The sequence below is a fragment of the Furipterus horrens genome, unplaced genomic scaffold (genome assembly GCF_987537825.1).
Source record: "Furipterus horrens unplaced genomic scaffold, mFurHor1.1.pri manual_scaffold_3, whole genome shotgun sequence".
Classification (NCBI taxonomy): domain Eukaryota; kingdom Metazoa; phylum Chordata; class Mammalia; order Chiroptera; family Furipteridae; genus Furipterus; species Furipterus horrens.
In genome coordinates, this window is record NW_028327173.1 from 166,629,911 (window position 1) to 166,653,291 (window position 23,381).

The 23,381-nt window shown below is 37.2% G+C and overlaps 1 protein-coding gene across 3 annotated transcripts in view; it reads right to left on the minus strand.

The window, feature by feature from the left end:
* Positions 1-23,381, minus strand: part of HERC1 (HECT and RLD domain containing E3 ubiquitin protein ligase family member 1) — a 182,888-nt gene that overhangs the window by 124,123 nt on the left and 35,384 nt on the right. For all 3 annotated transcript variants that reach the window (XM_090270740.1, XM_090270738.1, XM_090270739.1), the window contains exons 3-11: positions 19,391-20,346; positions 12,827-12,922; positions 9,941-10,135; positions 8,830-9,141; positions 4,906-5,002; positions 4,199-4,342; positions 2,896-3,023; positions 348-492; positions 71-242 (exon numbers count right to left, since the gene is read on the minus strand). In XM_090270740.1, coding sequence (XP_090126866.1) covers positions 71-242; positions 348-492; positions 2,896-3,023; positions 4,199-4,342; positions 4,906-5,002; positions 8,830-9,141; positions 9,941-10,135; positions 12,827-12,922; positions 19,391-20,320 — 2,219 coding nt within the window. In that variant the 5' untranslated portion in view covers positions 20,321-20,346. The remainder of the gene's footprint in view (positions 1-70; positions 243-347; positions 493-2,895; positions 3,024-4,198; positions 4,343-4,905; positions 5,003-8,829; positions 9,142-9,940; positions 10,136-12,826; positions 12,923-19,390; positions 20,347-23,381) is intronic.

Below are 23,381 nucleotides of genomic sequence, written 5' to 3' on the forward strand. Positions count from 1 at the left end.
TTATTTCTGTTTTTACCAGTGTTTCTACTGTTATTAAAGCACGAGAATTTTTAAATGTAGGCACCCTTACCTGTCCCTAGGAAGAGCAGTCCATGCAAGACTATGTGATGTTCCAGCAGAGATCTGCTGAATAGCTATGCCATCTAAGCCACTCACTTTCTTTGGTTTAGTAATAGGACCTGTGGAATTTCCTTGGCCACACTGTCCCATTGAGTTATTGCCCCAGGCATAAACTTCATTATCTAAAAACAAAACACAAAGAACAACAACAAAAAAGCCCAATTTAAATGTAATATATGTGTGGAAGGTAATAGTTAGTACTACTTCTTAAAAAGAAATTACTTTACCATGAGAAAGAGCCAAACAATGACTGTCTCCAATAGAAATATCAACTATTCTGGTGGCAGCCAGTTCTTCAATAAGCTTGGGTCTCAAAGCAGTAGCTTCTGAAGAACCACAACCTAGACAAGCTCCACAGCCCCAAGCATAGACCTGAAAGAAACAGAAATACACTACACATAATATCCTGAGATATTAGGAATAAATATCATAAACAACAGTGTGGTTTAATACCAAGTAATAACTTTTTGTTGTTAATAATATTTACTGTTTTGATTATATTTTAAAGATTTTCATAGTGATTTATTTTGCGGTGTTTAAAAGTTCTCTGTACAGGCAAATACCTGAGCTTAAACAAACAAAAAAATTGGTCATAGCAAAAAATGGAAGAATCTTCTGAGAGATTCTACCAAAGTTACTAATTTCATTATGATATATTTGCCCAATCTTAGAAGCTTAGGAATATTGTTGCTATCTTAAAACTTCTCCTTTACATGCTTCTCACTCTGAGGGTCTCTACAAATATTTCTTGGTTGACCAAAGTGTGATCATATAAAATAAATTATATAAATCACAAAACTGAAGTTTATGATTTAGTTGAAAACTATCTTACCTCATAGCTATAACAATCTTAATTACCACTTGCAAAGGCTATGTGAAGTAGTAGTCAAGATAGTTCTCTTCAAACATCTTCATTTTTCACTAATTAATACTAAAATAACCATCCACTGATTTAAGATTCTTGAGGGAAAGATGAGGTGAAGAAAAGAGGAATATAAAAGAATAAATGACTGCCAATTTTGCAACCTAAAATCAAAATAATCAGCAAACTGAATGACTTTTTTCTCCTTCAGTAGGTTTTGGTAATACCATATAGATTCTTACCCCTATGCTAACAAGGTTGGGATTTTTTTTTTGTCTTGCAAGTACTTCAGGAAAGACTACTGAGAGTTTAAACCTCTTCAACAAATACTTGTACCAGCTGTCAAAGAATTTACTTAAGACAAATATCGAATGCCACATAATTCCAGTACAAGAAAGGCACATGTTAGGAGGGGTTAGCAACTAAAGACAAATAAGGTGAAAAAACATATAGTCAAGGTCATTGAAAGTTCTAAATCACTCATCAAGCACAACATAGTATTATCACTTGTTAAGACCCACATGGCTAAGTTTTGCTATTGCAGTATTGCTTTGGTTAAACACAAGATGAAGAAATACTTGGCTTGCATTTAGGGGGCTTGTTGTATAAAAAAATACACACTGTATTTTTTAACATAAGAATCACACTTAATATGGTGGTGAGTTAGCACTGAAAAGGCCTGAGGGACTAAAATGAACCAAGGGAAAAAGACCTTACCATTTAAAAATGTTTCTCTCTCACTTTATTTTTTCTCAGTATATAGAGCTGATTTCACATAACCTAGTGTATTCATGATACAACATTCCACAAAGCAAATAATTCACGTTTCTTTAAAATTTAATGTAATGAATTTATTACTATTATTATATTATTAGCAACTAATAGTTGAACAGTACTTCAAAATGTACAGAAACTTTCAATTCAAATAATTATCTTCTATGATCATTTGTAAGCAAAGCAGAATTATTCCCCCTCTTGAGCACACGATGCTCATGATGCTCAAGAGAGGTCTGTGGTTTGCCTGTGGCTATACAACAAATAAATGACCATCTTCTGGCTTCAATTCTTGGATCCTTAGCACAAAACCCACAGTGAAAAAGATGTAAATGAGAAGTTTTAAGGCAACAACCAACACTGTAACAAATGACTAATGTAGTGAAATACGAGATGATGAATAGTTTGAGGTAGATTTCTTCTAGTACACAAGGCATTCCCATCTCTCAAAAATAATTAAAGTATATGCTAATTTCAGTTTTGCTGCTCATCTGCCTTGTGAATTAATTAGAAAATATTTCTTATACCCCTGACTTGAACATAAGGAATTCCTATATGTGAGAGAATAAGTGGTCAACTCCCTTCTTCACGATCGTTGCTGATGGATGTAAGGGGGAAATTACTGTCAGTCTATCACCATACCACAAACAAGTCAAGATATGCATGTGTAAGTTCAAAAGATTATAAAGAGACTGCAAAGTTCTGACTATCCTAAGCCTGGCTAACCTCTTCTCAGAAACACCTAACCCTCTCATTACTATCCACATGGAAACATTCCCCTTTCCCGCTCTTCTGATCACTTTCTTGCCTTGTTAGTTCATATCACTGGTTCCAGCAAGATCTTGTCTCACTTTCCACCACTAGCCATGATTTATAGGAAAAAATTTAAGGGATGCTGAGTGCTAAAAGGTTTCATAAAACCATCTTAATACAAAGAACAGGGGGCTGATGGCAGGTTTATCTGGGTCACAGGCCAGGTCAGGAAACCTGGTTCTTTCTCAGATACTGTACTTCTTCAGTCAGGAGAAAATCTATTTTTAAATGTGTTAACTTTAAAATTTAAATACAATTAATTACTCTTTTAGTCACCTAGTCCTAGGAAATGCTCTTGCCTTTATGCTCATCTCATCCCTTCCTACCTGCCCTGTCGATGTCAAAGAAAGTGAAGACTGGCTCCCAGCACAAACTTTGCGTATAAACATTCCTTGTAAAGCTTCAATAACTTTAGGTTTATACACTCTGTTGGTATCACCATGGCCAAGTTTGCCTATAAAAACAAACACATTCAAGTTAAACAATTTACTTGTTTTAAAGAACCTCTATTCTTGCAAGTTAAACCACTTTAAGAGAGCTACAGAAAATTATTTTTCTGTCCTTCTCTTCTTTAATGGCGATATCTCTAATTTTAAATTTGCTGATATAATAAATAAGTTATATATTAGAGTACATATGAATATAATTGTTTTTAATGTTGGAAAAGATTTAATAGTTCATGAGATAGAAAACTTGGTAAATCACTAAATAAGAAAAATAAATGGCCAACACATAAATTCAACCTTACTAAGAATCAAAGAAATACAAATAAATAATACCATTTTCACTACTGAAATTATTTTTAAATTATGTTCATTTTAATACCTAGTGTTGTTAAAGAACATGGGAAAGTGAACATATTGCTGGTAGCTGCTAGGGGTGACTAAGTAAAGAGGACAAAGATTCAGTCATTCATTGTATTGTTTTTAATACTGAAAAAAATTGAAAATCCTCTAGATACTCAACAATAAACTGATTTTATAAGTTGTGCTACAATCACATGAACAAATACTTTGGGCCATTTAAAAGAAAAATGTAGAACCCTGGCTGCTGTGGCTCAGTGGATTGAGCGTTGGCCTGCGAACCAAGGTCGCTGGTTCGATTCCCAGTCAGGGCACATGCCTAGGTTGCACACCAGATCCCCAGGTGGGGGCGTGTGAAAGGCAACTGCACACTGATGTTTCTCTCTCTCTCCTTCTCCTTTTCCCTCTCTCTAAAAACAGATAAATAAAATAAAATAAAACAAAATAAAATAACCTTGTTAAAAAATAAATTAATAAAAAAAAAAAAGAAAGAAAGAAAAATGTAGAGCCATGTTGTTGACAGAGAAAGATATTCATAAAATTCTGTCAGGTAAAAACCAGATTATAAAATAATATCTGTGGTAAATATAGGCATGCTTTGGTTTTTAAAAGATATCTATGTGGAAATATACAGTATTTACAAATTTGTATAAATGCATATATATTTAGATGTTTTAACTGATTTGTAGAAACAGTTCATTTTAGTTTTTTTAATTTCTGCTATCAGTATTTGGATTTTTCTACAATAAGCATGTAAAATTACAAAATAATTTAAGAAACTCAAGAAGAAAAGGCCAAAGCTATCAATAAATAACTTTTTACATACCATTGTCTCCTCCTCCAAAAGACCATACAGTTCTCCCATCTTTAGATAAGGCAATAGTGTGTGAACTGCCACAAGAAACCTCTCCTACATTGCTAATGTCTTTTACTAATGTTGGAATGTTACGGCTGTTACTGTCACCGTGACCTTGGTAAAGCAAAAAAGAAATGTTAACTCTTTTTCTTTAGGCCATTACTTCACAGGTGAAATAAACACTACAAGCTAGTAACAGAATTGAGGTATTTTAAAGTGCGTTAAATATGAAAAACAGAATCATTTCTAGCATCTTCTCATCCAACCTCTAGGCTACTCCCAAATTGAGTCTCCTATTCCCTCCAACAAATCATTAAGACATTCTAGTTATGCTCCTCTCAGAGCACTTATCTAATGCTGTCTAATAGCATGCTCACACTGACTTCTTATCCCTACCCCCTAGATTATATACATCAGGATCACAATGGTATCTTTCCTAACCCTGAAATCCTCAGTGTCTGCTCATAGTACACACTCAGTAAATACTTGCTAGATTTAATTATGTTTTGAATTTCAGAGCCAGAATCTAGGTATTCTATATATAAACTTACTTTCCTCTGAACTTAAAACTAACAAATGACAGCCTTTAGCCTATTAATTCTAGTCTCACTGTTTCTCAGTAACCATCATCATATCTACTTTTCTGTGAGATAATTTCAATTTTTTAAAAATCTTACCTAATCTTCCAAAGTCTCCTTCACCCCATGTGTATAATTCACCATCCTCTGTGACAGCAGCACTATGTCTGTATCCAGCCGACACACAAACAACTACCTGCATTGCACACAAAGTGAATTTGATGAACACGAAGATGCTAAAACATATAATTCATATTGGACCCCAAACAGAGACGTCAGAGACACTGACATTCACAATTCATCCAGGAACTGCCATGTACAGCTGTGGAGGTTGTGCCTAGGGTAAGGGTGCCCAGCTAAAGGGTCAAGAAAATGCTGAAATATAACCTATACTCTATGTCTCAGAGCAGTGGCTATATGCTCTGTATTTGCCAAGCCATGAACCCTGGCTTCCACCCAGAGGAGAGGACAACTTTCCTTAATTCAATTCACACAAAGACAGTGTAAAAGCTAGCAACTCCCCTCAATACCACACACATCAATCTAATCACTTGCAAGAACATTATATCACTTCTCAAGTCTTTACTCAAAAAGTAAAAGTGGACTAAAAACTCATGGAACAATGAAAGAATTTAAATACTATGTTAACATAAAACCTCCAATCCTGGCTAATCAAGAAAAGCTCATCAAATAATAGGAAAAACTCTCAAAAACACATGACTATTGGGGAATTCTAGCCAAGATGGAGGCATAGACAGACACGCTGCATCTCCCTCTACAACTAAGAAGGAATACAACTACCTCAAAACTAGAGACAACCAGAAGTTCCTGAAAATCAAGCTGCATGGAAGTCCAACAAACAAAGATATAAAGAAGAAATACTCTAGTCAAGGAACTAGTATAAGTGACCCATGGACATGGACAACAGGGTGGGGATGGACTATGGGAATATGGGTGGGCAGGGTGGGGGGTGAGCAACGGGGAGAAAAGTGGGACAGCTGTAATAGAGAAGAACAACAAATAAATTTAAAAAAAAAGAAGAAGAAGAAGAAGAAATACTCATCCAGATAAGATAGGAGGGGCAGAGTCACGGCGGAGAGGACACGGTGTGGTGGCTGCGGCAGGCCGGCGGAAAGCGCAGTCACACGTTTTAAAAAGTAGGGAGGGATGCCTGGGGAGTGCTCCCAGCACCAGACCAGACCACACAGCTCATGGTTCCAGCGCCGGGGAAAATAAAGCCTCATTGCTTCTGACTGTGCAAGCAAGTGGGGGTTGGGGTGGAGGAAGAAACTGCCAGTCTCTCAGCAGAGTCAGTTTGTTTAAAGGGCCCCCATGGTCCTATAACAGCCACAGACCCACCCACTCTGGGAATGACGGCCAGGGCAACAGTTAGAGAGGCACCAGTCCCATACGAAAGTGAGAGAAGTGACTGGACAAGGGGCAAGTGCCAAGCAAGTGGCATTGTTCCCTCTCAGACCTCTCCCCCACATATAGTGCCACAATGTGGTAAAATGGATCATCCGTACTGATGAATACCTAAGGCTCCACCCCTTACAACAGTGCGAAAGCTCTACCTAAGACACAGAGGCAAACAAACACCGGAGCCTGTCAAGATGAGGAGACAGAGAAGTATGGCCCAAGAGAGAGAAGAGATCAAGGGTCCAGTGGGAGAACTAAGTGATGAGGAGATAGCCAACCTAACAGACAAAGAGTTCAAAATAATCATGATAAAAATGCGCACAGGCTTGACACATATGCTTAAGTATGGAAAACGCATAAGGGAAGACGTGAAGGCTATGCTAAATGACGAAGGAAACGAAGGACCACACCAAGATAAATCATAATTAAAATGCCAAAGGTGAAAGATAAAGAGAGAATCTTAAAGCAGCAAGAGAAAAGAAGAAAGTTACCTACAAAGGGGTTCCCATAAGACTATTTATCAGCTGATTTCTCAAAAAAAAACTTTGCAGGCAAGAAGGGACTGGCAAGAAGTATTCAATGTGATGAAAAGCAAGGACCTGCAACCAAGATTACTCTATACAGCAAAGCTATCATTTAGAATGGAAGGTAAAGTGCTTCCTAAACAAGGTAAAGTTCATCATCACCAAGCCATTATTATATGAAATATTAACTTAATTAAGAAAAAGATCAAAACTATGAACATTAAAATGACAACAAACTCACAACTACCAACAACTGAATCTAAAAAATAAAAACAAAATCCAACTAAGCAAACTAGAATAGGAACAGAATCATAGGTATGGAGATCATTTGGAGGGTTATCAGCTGGGAGCGGGAAGGGGGAGAAATGGTGAAATGGTGCAGGGATTAAGAAGCACAATTGGTTGGTACAAAATAGACAGGGGTAGGTTAAGAATAATATAGGAAAGAGTGAATGCAAAGAATTTATATGCACGACACATGGACATGAACTAAGGGGGATGGCATCGCTGGAGGGAAGGGGGAGTAGTGGGCGGAGGGGAGAGAAGGAAAAAAAATTGGGACTACTGTACCAACATAATCAATAAAATATACTTCACACACACGCGCGCGCGCGCACCTATTACCAATGCAGAAAGATCTACGCAGTATATAAACCTATCTCTTTATCCTCAAGTAGCTATACAGTTGGTGAGTAAAATAGGGGAATAAGTGTATGTACCAATATAATCTAAGAATCATTCATACCTTTTAACACTAATCAAAATCACTTACTGTTGAAAAAAGATAGACAGAAAAACTATCTACAATAATAACTCAATATCTTTTTAATCTCTGGTCTCTCAATCTCAAAAATAGAACTCACTTTAAAAATTGTAATTAAGGAAAAAGGAGGTGCTACAAAGACTAGGGAAATATAACTTCAAGTAGTGTTTATCTGAAGTTCCTCAGAGCCCCAAATTTATCATCTTAATCAGGTATCCCCTGATGTTGTCAAGTGGAATGTTTCAAAGTTCACTGCTTGGGCATCAATGTCTAAGTTAAAAGACAGTTACAATAAAGTAAAATTCGTCTGATTAGCCAACCTTGTCAAACAACCTCCAGTGAAGGAAAAGTGTCCCACTTGTAATTCAGATATAAAATGAAAATTTAAGCATTAAAAGATTTCTATGTGAGAAAACTTCCAGGAAAAATGGAGGAACCCATATAATCGCATACAATTATATGTTTAGGAAAATACCTTCACTTCTTTAAAAAGAGGTAAAACAGAAATAAGGGGATATCTAGGTTTAATTTTTAATGGTGACCATTATCTGCATGTAACCTTGGCCAAGTTACTTAATCACTTTAAATGCCTCATGTAAGTTTCTGTTAAAATGCCACTCCAAGAGAACTCTGACCTCATTATCTAATATCACACCTCACCCAAGTTAGTATCTATTACATTACCCATTTTTTCCTTACTATTATTTGAAGTTATTTCATGTTTGTTTCCTTATCCCACAGATTAAAGCTCCATGAGAGCAAGAATTGTGTCTGTTTTATTCACTGTTTTGCCTAAAACACTGCCTGGATCTTGAAAGGTGCTAAGTAAGTATTTGTTGAATGGATGACCCTCAGTTTCCTTACCTGTGAAATGAGAAAATAACTACCTTAATAAGGTTATTATAAGAATTAAAATTAAACAATGTATGTAAAAATGTTTTATAAACCATAAAAAGAACTATATAAAAAAATGAGTCAAAGGGTTAGGGTGAGGGCAACTTCAGAGAGAACGCATCAAAATCTGAAGGATATTGTCAATTACAGCACCAGTGCATTTAATTATTATTTTTAAATTCAAAAATATAGTTGCCCTGGCTGGTGTGACTCAGTGGATGGAGTGCTGGCATGCGAACCAAAAGGTTGCCGATTTGATTCCCAGCAGGGCACATGCCTAAGCCAGGTCTCCAGTTGGGGACATGAGAGGTGACCGATAATGAATCTCTTGCACACTGATGTTTCTCCCCCTCTTTCTCCCTTCCTCTCTAAAAGAAAATAAATAAAATCTTTTAAAAATAAATAAATAAATAAAGTACATACCTTTCCTTGAAGAGGGCCCTGAATAAGCTTGGGATATTTCTGTGTTGAACTATTTCCATGTCCCAGTTTCCCATAATCACCATCTCCCCAACTGAAGACTTCTCCTTCTGTCGTAAAAGCTAAAGTGTGACCATCAGATCCTTTGGAAGATGAAACCTTTTTAATGGACCTGTGAGGCTCAAATGTTAACTTTTTTAAAGTAGACTGATTATTAGAATCTCCAAGGCCCAGTCTCCCGTAGCTGCCTTTACCGCAAGCTCTGACAGAACCATCCGTAGAAATGACAAAAGTGCAGTACTGTCCAGCTTCAATCTATAAGCAAACAGAGAATTGTAAATATAAAACGCTTCTGCTGGAATCAGAGTATCATATTTAAGGCTGGTTTTACCAAAGAGGCTCAAAAGGAGTCTTTTAAAGCCAACTAGGGCATGAATCTTCATGAGATTAAAAAGTAAATAGGAAATTAAGAATACTACTAGAAATGGTCTTTTCATGTTGACTTTATTGTGGAGCTCTAATTAATATATATTTTATCTTTCCAGGTTATTTACCTGGTACTGATTCAATGACACAACAAAAAAAAATGTTTTAACCTCTTCTTATAATTGAAGGGCAAGAAATAAAATTTTCCTATACATTTCTTGGTCCATTATGGGAAGGACAATATTATATTCTAAATTCATTTAAAAAATATGTTTTAATGAAGATAATAATAAAATAGAAAGTTCTAGCTTAGATAAGAGGTAGTTACAAATGTTAAAAAAAAAGTGATCTTAATAGGAAAATGAAATGCCAATCTGGCAAAGGGAAAATTCTAGTTTTTATTTAGACTTACATATCATTTGTGTTAAATATAATGGTAAGTATGTTTCCATTCATAATTCTTCTAAAAATTCTGATCCCAATTTAATTTTTTGAAACTTGGAAATAGTGTTGGGGAAACAGGGTTAAAAACATTATTTTCTATTAAAATGAAAAATCTGACACAATATTGTAGAGAAACAATACAGAGAAGAAACCATCAAAAATCTTCACTCATTTAAAAAACACTCAACATTATTTAATGCAAACTCTGTTATCTACCAATTTCTACGGTATGAAGAGAACTCACTGTCTGAGCATCAGAGAAACTGGGAGCCAGTTTGGGCTGTAATATTTTCTCCTGTGTGCCTTCTACCAACTGATGGCTACTATTGCTCCCCCAAACATAAACCTCACAGGTTTCCGAGACAATTGGAGCATCACCAGTCTGAATGCTATCTGGGCTAGCACATGTTCTTGAATAATCAGAAGCCATTCTGCAAACCTATTAAAATAAAAAACATACAATGAATTATCAAGATACTTTTTAAGTATTTTAACATATATTCTGAAATCACTGTTGACTTTCCTACTTCTAAAACTCTCAACTGCTCAAATAACTTAAAAACACATTCAGTCTTAAATACTGATGGCTAGACTATATATTACTGTAGAATAACCACTAAAAGATACAAATAAAGATGGCCTAAATGGGGAGATGGAGATACACAAGCAAGTCTTTTTAACTAAAAATTTTATTACTGTATACAACAGCATTATAGAAAAACAAAGCTTAACAAGTCGAAAAAACACCATTTATAATCCCCTCACCGTATTACAATAAATGTTATTTTTTTACATGTCCTTCTAGAATTTTACATGTTCTTTAACACAGTTATTACAGTGGCTATATAAAAGTGATGATACAAAAGACTCATGCAAAAATTTCCACATGACTATCTAATCTATTGAACTGATCCTATTACATCTCATGTAAAAGTCACTATTTAACCACTTTCCTTTAACATGACATTTAGTCTTTCTACTTACTTGCAATATAAGCCATTTTTAAGAATATATTTGTTACTATATTGTTTATTACTTCCTTAGTAGACCTAAAGAAAACTCAGAAAAGGAACTACTATATTTATTTACCATTTGTGTTGAATATGATGGTAAATTCTGTTGCCATTCATAACGCTTTTTAAAAATCCAAGCTTCTTCCCTGAGCACTACCAACCCCACCAAAAGCATAGGACCCAAGGTGGCCATCCCAGTTACCCTAACCAAGGAGCAGACTGATAAGTGAGTACAAGTTCTCATTGCATCCATATCAAGTATTGTGCTTTTAATTTTCTTGCAAACTTAAGTATAGAAAAGAGGATGCATTATTTCAACTTCATTTCCTTATTATCAACAGAACTAAAATTTTTCCATCTATTTGTTCACCACTAACTTCTACTTATTTATTAGACTTAATGAACATTTTTATTGACTTATATGAGCTCCATTAACTCTTAAGATAGCTGTTGCCAATAGGTTGAATGCCTTTTAGTTTTTTTCCTGAATCAGATAAAACAATAAAAGAAGAATTTTCGGAAGTCAATATATTTGATTACCCGCCCATTAAATGAAAGAGATCATTTTAGTCAGTATCTTTAAACAGCATCCACAATAAAATAGTATGTGTTAGACAAAGATTTTCCAGTGAACATGAGGACAGTTTTGAGAACATATAGTACATGCAATAATAAGGGAAGGATGACAGTCTCTAACAAAAGGTCTGAAATTGTGCTGGAGACCAAAGGAATATGGTGGGTTCAAGCAGGTTAGTTTTTTATCTAAAGATCTATTACTATAATACAGCTTATAAGAAAAATCACAGTCTCCCCCCAACCAAAAAAATAAGAGGAGGAAGGCAGAAAAAAATCTACTAACAGAGCTTATAAATGTGATTCTTTTTTAAACAACTGGGAGGTGGGTAGGATAGCAGGAGCAACATAATTTTCTAAACACTCTGAATTACTACACAGAGCAACTAGAAGGCAAAACTTCAAACCCATGCTTAGCATTCAAAACAAAACTAGGCAACAAGGATAGCTCCAAAAACTCCAAAATGTAAGCAGGTGCGGACAAACCACCATCAAACACAAATCTGTATGGCTATGACATCTGTACTGGGAGAAGCAATAAAGTATCTGACAGACCTCAGAAACGGAAAAAAAACAAAAAACAAACAAACAGGTGCTCACTGGAAAGAAAAGTGAGCCAAACTAAGAAGAGTAGTTACAACTGGGAAGAGCTGTGCCCTCTATGGTAGCAGGTAAGTGCAAGGGGTACATGAAGAGAACTTTAAAAGAAACTAGAGCAATCTAGCTCTTGTGAACTCTTGAGACTGATAAGCTAAGACTTCCTTACAGGACAGAGCATCCACACCGAGGAGAATATACTGGGAGTGAAATAAAAATTGAGCAGAATATAGACAACAGAGAGGAAAGACAAAGAAGGTCAAAATGACAGTTGGGGAAGGGAACACACTAAGAAACCACCTTTTTTTTTTTAACCTTACACAAAAACAATATAGGGAGGAAGGTCAAAGATGAAACAATATGAGCTTCACTACAGATAATAATTCAATGGATTGAAACTCCAATAGGTTTAAATCTACCAGTTTATAATAATGTTTTGCAAATGAAATCAATAAGGTCAAGTATGGAGGATGAAAGGAGACCAATTCATTAAACTGAAACCTAGTAAAATAAAAATCAGTGTTTAGAAAAGTCAAATGGGGCCCCGGCTGGGTAACTCAGTTTGTTATGAGCATCATTCCAATACACCAAGATAGTAGAATAAAGTTTTACTTCCTTACCTGGGAATAGATTAGAAGACTTTTTAAAAAATGATAATTAAATCATACATTTATTTGTATGTCTTCCTATAATTTTTAAATGTTTTAAATTACAGTTACCTTCACATAATACAAAGCTCAAAATGAATAAAAAGGTATACACTGAAAACTATGTCTCCCATCCTTGATGCCAGACACTCTGGCTCCACTTTCCAGAGACAACCACTGATGTCACTTTCTTTTGTATCCTTTTCAGAGGTTGAAGAGGGTATTTTTAAGAGATAAATACATGATACAGCATTTTAACACAAAGTTATTTTCAATGTAAAAGCCACGATTATTACATACCTCTTCAAAGAGACATAAAGCTGCCTCATAGAGTGAGCATAAGCCATCAGATGTTCTGGTTGGTTCCCTCCACTGACTCCGATCAGCAGATGAACCCTATAATTAAAACATTGTGGGGAAGAAGAGAGATATATGTATTAAAATCACTTAAATACTCCACAAAACATCTGAGGAACTGTTTAGATGATTATGTACATTAAGATCAAATCTGAACATTAGGTCATGAAACCAACTTTTACATATTAATATTATAAAAGATGTGGCTGTAGAGTAAAACATTAAATTAAGTGCCAGTCCATCACTGATAACCTTATTAAATAGTAATCTGTGCCCTGGTTGGTGTGGCTAAGTGGATTGAGTGCTGGCCTATGAACCAAGGGGTCATGGGTTCAATTCCCGGTTGGGGCATGTGCCTGGATTGTAAGCCAGGTCCCCAATTGGAAGCATGCAAGAGGCAACCACACATTGATGTTTCTCTCCCTTTCTTTCTTCCTCCCTTCCCATCTCTCTGAAAATAAATATATAAAATCTTAAAAACAAAAAAACAAACAAAAACAAAAACCTATATGGGTAAATTTTTTTAAAAAACAGTAATTTGTTCTAAAGGTCACAGATCTACCCAGAAACTGTCAAGGAGGCAGAATTTTGCCAATTACACATTCTTTGTGGGGGGACAACATGTAGTAAATGAGGGTCCCAGGAAGTATTCTACTCCCCTGGGGCTGCCTTGCCCATCAAGTATAAGAACATATCCAACCTGAGTGATGACACTGACCAGAACAGAAAGTCTGGCCCTCTCTTTTTAGTTTCAGCACAAACATGTAAGTCAATTCATGCAGCTGACTACACTAGTAACAAAGCATCTTTTCCCTAGCACAGCTGAGCAATTATAAATCCTACTCTCCACAGTATGGCCCAAAGGCTATGACCAGAAATCCTTCTTTCATTGAAAAATGATAAACCAGAAAATGAACTTGATCTTCACTGCTCCTTCAAATTCCCATAATCTTAAATCCTCAGATCACTAATGTCAAGTCTTTCTCTAATTTGTCAATTTTATAATTGTGAAATGTTCATCAGTAGATTTATTTCAAAGGATACTATGTCATAAAAATATTTATATTTTTATAACACGAACAGATGTGTAACATGGCAGATATACCATAGAAAAGCATACCCTCTACTGTGGAGGAATGATTGGCCTAGATGCCCTGTAAGGTCCCATCCAACTCTGAGATGATTTTATCAATTCAAACTATTTTAATCAACAGAATTCCTAAACAATGCAAGAAATGAACATGTTGGCTGCTTACCACTGAATAACCAGGTACTAACCCGCTACTGCCAAACCAGTTTTTCTTTGTAATTGTTCAGGTGGTGCTTCTCAAATTTTAAAAAAGACATGAATTATCTAGAGATCTTAAAATACAAATTCCAATTCAATAAATATAGATGGGGACCTGAGACTGCATTTCTTAACAAGCTCCCAGGTGATGCCAATGCTGCTGTCTGGGGCTCACACTTTAAACAGTAAGGCTTTAGAGAGCCACTTACAGGTCTGGAGTGTTTCAAATTAACTAGTCCTTAAGACATGCAAGGTGTTGCTATATCAGCAAATACTTTGGGGCACAGCCTCTCCAAATTCCATACTTGGTAAAAACAAAGTTGTAATCTTTGGCTCCATTATTTAAAGGTCACTTCTAGTGATCACAAAACCAACAGCAGATGAAGAACAGCAGCCTGTTTTATCTTTCTAAGAGCTTTCACCAGGACCGTCATAATCCCTTTTTTTAGCCTTTCTACAATATAGAGGAAAATGTTAAAAACTACATAAAGTTTTCATAACAGACCTGGGTTTAAATCTAAGCTCCATCACTTCTTGTCTGTGTGACTCAAGGATAAGATCCCTTATCCTTAACCAGAAATAATGCCTGTATTATTTAGGACTATTTGGAGGATTAACTGAAATTACATATAAAACATGCTTAACACAGTTCCTAATATACAGTAAGAACTCAAACTGGTTGCAGTTATTGTATTTTGCATCATGTACACTGAGAAAAAAAGAGAAAATACAAGGAGTCTTTAATAAATTCTCACTAAATTTAAAAATAAGAAACGAATAAAATATCCTCCAAACACTGTCTGCAGTGGCTGCCACTATATTCTGTGCTTCCCAAAATGTCAATATTTAAGAGAGAGACTAGTCCCAGTCAATTAGGATTAAAGAAATCTCTAGATTTGGAGTGGTGAACACACAATATGGTATACAGATGATGTGTTGTGGAATTGTGCATCTGAAACCTTTATAATTGTGTTAACCAGTGTCACCCCAATAGATTCCATTAAAAAAAGGAAAGAAAAGAAAATTACAAAAAGATATATTTAAAACCCATTTCATACTGAATTCTTAATGCATTTTGTAAATATACTATACCTAGGCATTCTTAAAGAAATTAAATTTTGAAAAATACAGCACATTAAATGTATAACTTTATACATTAACATATCATAGAAAGTTCAATGGTCCAGAGATAAAGTAGAAATACAAATAACAAGTTAATAGTTTCATGAGTCTTCATTTAATTATCTTTCTTTTAAATACCTACTATTGAAAAAAATGTAATACCTTTTATTTTTTTCATATTTGTTCTTTTAAGATATTCAGACAAGAACATAAGGCTGGATGGAGTACATTTATGCTCTTGTCATCTGGCTTTACTCTACTTAAAATTGCTTCAATGACTCCCCAATGCCCACACCATCAAGTCTCAAAACCCCACATAGCATGGGATACAAAGTCCTGCCTAACTTGGCAGCCTTAACCCATCCCATTCCACCCCACACATCCAGGGCCAGCTCTTCCACACCTCGGTCACTTTGTGAATTCTGGTCCTCTCAGCTAAAAAATTTTCCAGTCTTCTCACTGACACACATCATGTTTGTAGGCAAACTCTTCCTACTTTTCACCTATGCTCAAGGGTCCTTCTTCCATGAGGCAATTTTGCCCCTTCCCTTCCAGCCCTCCTCCTGTGACCCACTGCCTCCTCCCTGTACAGTCCTCTACTATGACCTATTACCATGAATTTGAAACGTCCATGCATTTCTTTCCTTAAACTGTGAGCTGGCTGAGGGCATGGATGCTACAAAGCTTATTCACCTTTTTAACGCAGTGCCTCACAGTATCTGGCACACAGTGCTCAGTAAACACCTAATGGCATCAAATGTCAATGTTTTATTGTTGTTTATTTGTTTGGAATTCAAAGATGTACACTAACATTATTTCCCACTCTTTATTTAATGTAAGTTAATGAGTATCTTGTGCACTCCCACTCAAACGTGATTATTATGTGTGTGGGTACCAGAATTTAAAAATCACACAAGTAAATATAATTTACAGATTAAATTTATTTTTGCTAGTCCTATGCCAAATACTCAATTGATGGTTATGTGTCTCTCTCTCTAACTTCTAGGTTGGGGATAAGTTTTATCCCAGTTGTACAGGGGTACAGAAACTTAAGACAGAGATAATCAGGGTAGGTAGTGGTTCAGTGCACTAGGAGAGGTTCTAGATATTTTCTGAGTTCTCAAGACACTACTGTAAAGTGTAAGAAACATAGGTTCTGGAGACCAAGAGCATTAGACTCTTCTGCTTACTGTGCAAGAAAGGAATATTAAATATAAAATTCAATTAAATAACCATTTCTTTCCCCTAAAATCAATATGATTTAATAAATTCAATCTAATGTAGGCCTGTGGTGACTTTGATAGCCAAACTAAACCAAGCACACACCCAAAATTCTTCTCCAGAAGAGAACCAGAATGCTGAGGAAAGCAATCTAGTTTTCCAGGGTATGCTGTCCTAACAAGGAGCTATATTATAGGGTACAGTTAGGGAAGGTAAAGAGGAGGGCCCTTTCTGACTAGCTGTATTTGACATTTCTGTCCAGGAATGAAAGAGGCCAAGTGAAGAGAAACTAGGAATCCAGCAATAAAATAAGTTTATTATATTTTCAATCTACTTTAAGGTAGGCCTTCAAAGAAAAAAATAATAAATCGATTTAACATGCTCAGGGGCCAGAAAAAGAAACATGGGCCTTACAGACAGACTCAGCATTGGAGAAATTAGTTAACATTGTACCTGGCCCATAAGTGCTTAATCAAAGGTACACATTATACATCTAGTTCTTTTGCCAAACGGATGTGTAACTGTGGATAGCTGTCACAGTTCCTTCATCCTTAAGATAAGCATACATAATATCCACCTTACAGATTAACAAGATAATTTAATGATACAGTGCATATATAGACCACCAGGTAGGTAGTAGGCACACAACAAAAGTTGGTCTTCCTCCTCCCTAACTGCAAATATTGGGGAGCAGTTAATAAAAGAAGCCAAAAAAGGAATGAAATGGCTTAGATATAGGTCAATTGAATGAAGATTAAAACATATTACATAAGTAAAGATATGTTCTATAAATATTTCTTAAGTTTACAGAGCCAGTTTAAACTAATAGCCAAATATTAATACAAACCTATTTCCAGAATGCTAAAAGACAATGAGGCTGAACAGAGACTGAGGAAAGCAATCTAGTTTCCTGGAGCACCTTCTTTCCAGTAAGGTATAATATTGTACAATAAAGCCTTAGAGGGTAAAGTGAGGAAGAAGCCTCTGACTTAGGAATTTAGCATTTTAAGAAGGAAAATACACCATGAGCAAGCACAGATAATCATATAGATTGTGCAATCACTAATATATTTCCTTTGTAACAAGACAATGCAAAATAGACTGCAAAATGAATTAAGCCACTCCCCCAGAAATACTAAAACATGACCATGAGTAGATATATTATTTCGGGTCATTAAATGGCATTACATGTTTGAAAGCAGTGTAAATTTAGAGAATGTTACCAGAAAGTACTAAGATCAGAAAATAAAATTCGAAAAATAGATGTGCAAGTAGGTTTAAATGCTGAACAAGAAAACAGAAAGGGACCTAATTGCTTTTCATAGCTGTTCCCTCAAACCTTTCTTAATTATTGCATCTGCAGCTCTTACATTGCACTTCAGGTGAAGATCATAGGGCCCTGGCAACATTCCATATACTGAACTGTATGCTTCTCTTGTCTTAATTCTGTTTAACATTAAGAAATTCAAATTTTCACAGATCTTATGATCTAAAATCTCCAAGTACTTATTTATAGTAAAGTGTTTTGTAAAAAATGACTTCATCATTTACCATTCAATTCAAAACAGGTGAAAATGAAATGCCCTGGTTTTAAAATATATTCAATATACTTGTTTTTATGAAACATTTCTGTTGATCCAAGAGCTTTCCACTTTTTTGTGTGTGTGCGCGGGGGGGGGGGGTCTTGAAATATACATACATAATTTATAAGTGGCATTTTTAGTTATTTTAACTCAATCTGTTAATTGATATTTGATAATAAAGGATACTAAAGAGACTGATCAATGCAACCCAATTGAAATTAAATGTTTATAAATGTTTCAGTCTTCATATTCTAAATTTGTATTCTGTAGTTTTATTTTTTAATCCTCACCCAAGGATAACTTTAATAATTTTAGAGAGAGAGGAAGGAAGAGAGAGAGGGAGAAACATCAATGTGAAAGAGTAACATTGATCAGTTGCCTCCTGCACGCACCCTGACAGGGAACTGAACCTGCAACTACTTACGTACCTTGCCAGAGAATCAAACCTGCTCCAACCTTGCCACTGAGCCACAGCTAAATATATATTCTTAATTTGAATTTTTATTATTGGTTTTCATTAAGGCATTACATTTCAGTCTTAAAAATTCTTGAAATTGGTCATATTACACTATAATTTATTGTTTATTCTTTAATGAGAATACTCAAGGCTACTTTCTTAATGATAATTAAGCAATTAATTTCTTCCAGGAACAATATACTCTTTTCCACAGATCATTGCTTATTAGCTCATTACTCCCCTTCATTCAGGTCTCTGCTCAAACGTCACAACTCGGAGTCCTTCCCTGACCACATTAACAGCACACCTTTCCCCTCTCCACTCTCTGTCTGCCCTGAGCTTATAGTTTTGTATGATAGACTCCCTTTCCCTAATTTTATTTCTTAGGACTTCTCACTACCTGAAATTACATAGTTAATGTCTGATTCCCTTATTAGACTGTATCCCTAGGACCTACAGTAACACTTGGCTCAATGACTAATAAAAGTGAGAAGGATAAAAGCAGAGATTTTGTTCAAAAGACCTCCACATTCATTTTACATAAGTTTATTACAACACAAAAAAGTGAAATGAATTTCCCAAATTCACATAAAACTAAACTACAATCCTGACTCCTAATCCAATGGTCTTAACTGTACTAACTAGCCTGTCGTTGAATTACATATTCATATCAACTTGTATAAAAGTTTCTTCACTCAAAGTATATAAAATATTTAAGTAACCTCACAATCATCAGAACTCTCAAATCATTCATTATTACCACAAATTCATTAAAGGCTTGGTTGACTTTTCCCAAAATTGTTAAACATTTTTAAGTTAAGATTTATAATACATACCAAAGAACGCCTCATCTGCATTAATATCGTCATAAAGCTGTCAAAGCTGATCATTCCTTCCTGGCTTGATAGTAATTTGCTTTTCTCCAAGGAATTTACAACTGCTGAAGCCCCTAAAGCCATTTCTATCCATTCAAGAAGATACCTCAAAGAGCCTCGCTGAGCTGCTAAACCAAGCAGCAACTCAGAAGCTAATCTACGACCTAGAGTGTCTGCCCCAGAATTGGGAATAGTTACTCCTTTAAGAAATGTTGTTACTTGTGATAAGCAGTCCAAGCCCATAGGAGGAATCTTGCTTTCATTGGCTAAAGATAATGGCGGTAACGAGCTCACAACTTCAATTGCAGTATGAATAACATCGTTGCAAAGACTGAGACCAGGTCCCGACACAGGCATCATCCAACTTTGTCTTAGAAGTGCAAATAATAAACTTAGACCAGTTCGAACACCCATTTCTATAAGTGCATCAGTGCTTGACCGGGGACGTTCACTAACAGAATGGACATCTGCTGAACCAGAGTTGCTCTCCGGAGAATGCTGCTGCTGTTTCACTTTGCCTTTGTCGTGGTATTTATTAGAAAGTGCATAAAAGACACGCTGAAGTACAAGCAGTCGTTTTCGAAGTGCCCCAGCAAATGGGGAATCTGAACATACCATCTTCGCTAGTGCTAGCTGGCTACTAAGAAGAGCATCCAAATAGTGGTCCTGCTCATCACTTGAAAGAGACTCACGTTCAAAGTCTGGCAGCTGTGGTCCTTTGAGGCACAAAACTTGTTGGGGCAAAGGTACTACTTCCTTATTACTGACCAGTTTAGAATATAAAACAGCAACCCCCTCTCTTGTAGCAATAGATTCACTGTCCTCTGTAATCCAAGAACTATTGAGGTGTTCAAGCCATTTCAGTTTCACTGGTGGAACCATAGTTGCCATGTTGATTTACTCTTTGGCCATTAGTTCTGTAAAGGAAGAAAAAAAAGCAGTCAAACTTATATGAATAATTCATAAAATGTTTTTAAACTTCCATCTTATATTACAAATAAAGTCTGGACTCGTTAACAGTATTGTACCATGGTTACATAAGATAATAGTAGGGGAAAATGGGTGAAGGTCATATGGGAACTCTGCATTATCTTTGCAACTTTTGTGTAAATCTAAAATTATCTCACAATAAAATTTTTATTTTAAAAATTAGTTTCGGTCCCACTGTTGGTATAACAGTGAGTTCTACATGCTGATTACTCCCAAATTTGTATCTTCAAACCAGACCTCCTCGATGAAGTCCAAATTCATAAATACTATTGCCCACCTCACTTCTCCATGTAGCTATCTAATAGGCATCTCAAACTCAACATATTCAAAACTCAAGTCCTAATCTAACAGTACCACCCCTCCTCCCAAACCTATTCTTCTGCAGACTTCCTCATTTCAATAAATGGCAACCTGGCCCTGGCCGGGAGGCTCACTTGATTGGAGCACTATCCTTATGTGCCTAGGTTGCTGGTTTGATCCCCAGTTGGGGCACATGCAGGGGTCAACCAATGAATGCACAAATAGGTGGAACAAAAGATCTACGTTTCTCTCTCTCAAATCAATACATAATTTTTTAAATTAATTAATTAATTAGTGGCAACTCTACTCTTCTAGTTCCTTTGGCAAAAAACTTGGGAGTCATCATTGATTCCTCCTTCTCTTATACTCTAAATTCAATTGGTCAGCCTACTTTCAAAAAATATCGAGAATCTGAGGAGAGAAAAGATGGCGGCAGAGTAGGTAGTAGTGTTGTCTGCTTGCTCCCATTGCGGAAGGACTTGGAGTACAAACACGGAGAGGAGTGAGTGTGGATTTCAGATAGCGCAAACAAGAAGCGAGTGTGGGAGCGGTGTGAAAGAGGGCAGAAAGCTCAGTCCGCGCGTTCTCCAAGCGGAGTCGCTGAGCTTCCCAGCCCCGCACCTCTGCCACACCTCACCCAAAAGGGGCAGGTGCTGACCCGCTCATTAGCCGGGATTTGCTGGGAAGCTTCCCCCTGCCATAGGCACACCGACCAGCAAAGTCCCGGAGGGATTAAACGAGAAGGTTTGGCTGAAACAGCCAGAGGCGTGGGAAGACAGTGAACAGCCCAGACTGTGAGAAACTGTATGAACTGAGTCTAGGTGGGGACTCCCTCGGCTGGCAACCCTGGGCTGACAATTCTGCGCCCTGGGCACTCACACCAAGGCTCCACCAAACAAAAAAGCAGAACTGAGCAGGGGAGAGGGGCCCATATGGGAAAGCTGCGGGGGAACTGCAGACTCGGTAGGGACCCCAGGCAGGCAAGTGGCACACGCGGGCGTACAGGCAGGGACACAGGCCGGTGCTGCAGCTTGGAGGCAACACAGAGATGTTTTTGGAGGAGCAGAGACAGGACCCAAGGCTGGGCAGGGACTACTGGCATGCGCGCGCTGGCCCTCCAGCAGAACAGCATTGCTAGACAAGCCTGAGGAGGGCTGAGGGCGCCGCAGGACCGGAGGGAGGGGACTCAACTAAGTGCGGCTCACAGCAGAGCGGCGGCGGCAGGCCCACAAGTGAGAGAATAGCAACCCCAGAATCAAGCTGTATCTCCTCACAGGCGCCAGCAAGGAAAGACTGGAAACCCATGGAATTTTGACCAGGGGCGGATCCAGAAAAAGAAGACAGCGCCCAAAGGTTGCACTGGGTAAAAACTCTTTAATCTGTTTCCTACCTTCTCTCCCTCCTATTCTTCTTCTTTAATTTTTTTTTGTCTGTTTGTCTGCTTTGTTTATCCTCCCTCTCACACTAAACATATAGCATATAACTGCCATATAAGCCTAGAACTATACACTTCCACTTTCTCACTTCGTGCTGCATTCTTCCTTCCCTTTTTCAACATACAATGTAAATGCTACTTACTGTCTCACATGGCCTTGACCCTACTTGCTACTATTATTATTCTATCATTTTCCTTCTCAGAAATCATCTTTCTTTCATTTAAAACGACTCCTATCCGTTTCTCCTATACTATAATAGTCTTAACCTCTTTACATTTATATTAATACTGGCTCATTTGCTGCTGATAGTGTGATTGTGGGTGGGGGATATTTTGGACGGTGTGGGCTTCTTGCCTGGGTTGTGTGTTTATGTTTTAACAGCATCTCCACAAAAGAACTCAAGATAAGGTGGGAAGAGTGACTCTCAATCAACTAGCCAGAGGGAAGGATCTGCCAAAGAGTAACTGAAATACAACCAGACAGCTTAAACAAACGCATAAAGGGCATCCCAAGAGCATCAGGCTCAAGAGATCAAAGTGACTGCACCACTGAATCCCCCAGGTCTCCTATACAGAATCTCATACCACTAAGGCGGGAAATCAAAGCAGACAAGTCCAAGAAACAAAAACAAACAAGAAGCATCCAACATAGGGAGACACAGAAACAACCTCCCAATGAAAGGAAAAGAGGAATCCTCAGAAAGAGAGATAGATGGAACAGACATAAGCCAACTATCAGACATGGAATTCAAAAGAATGGTTATAAGGAAGCTCAATGAACTTGACAAACTCACAGAAAACTACAACGAACTCCAGGGGAATTACAAAGAACTCCATGGAAACTATAAGGAACTGTCCGGCCAAGATGGAGGCTTAGACGGACATGCTAGGTCTCCCTCTACAACTAGAGAGGAATACAACTACTTCAAAACAAAGGATAACTAGAAATTCCAGAAAATAAAACTACACGGAAGCCCAACATATGAAGTTATAAACCAGCGGTGCCATTTGGGCAGGTAAGAGTTAAAGAGGGCAGCGCTGTTTGCGGTCAGCGGCGGGGCGGCGAAAAAGCCCGGCGGCAGTCAAGCCCCTGGCAGTGCGCGACCCCAGCGCTGCGGAAAGCAGCCACCGCATCGCCTTGAACAGTGAGGCCCAGGGGGGCGGGAGGACGGATCCCGGTCTCCTAGCTGAATAACTGTGTGAATCCATCTTGGACCCCCGCCCCCA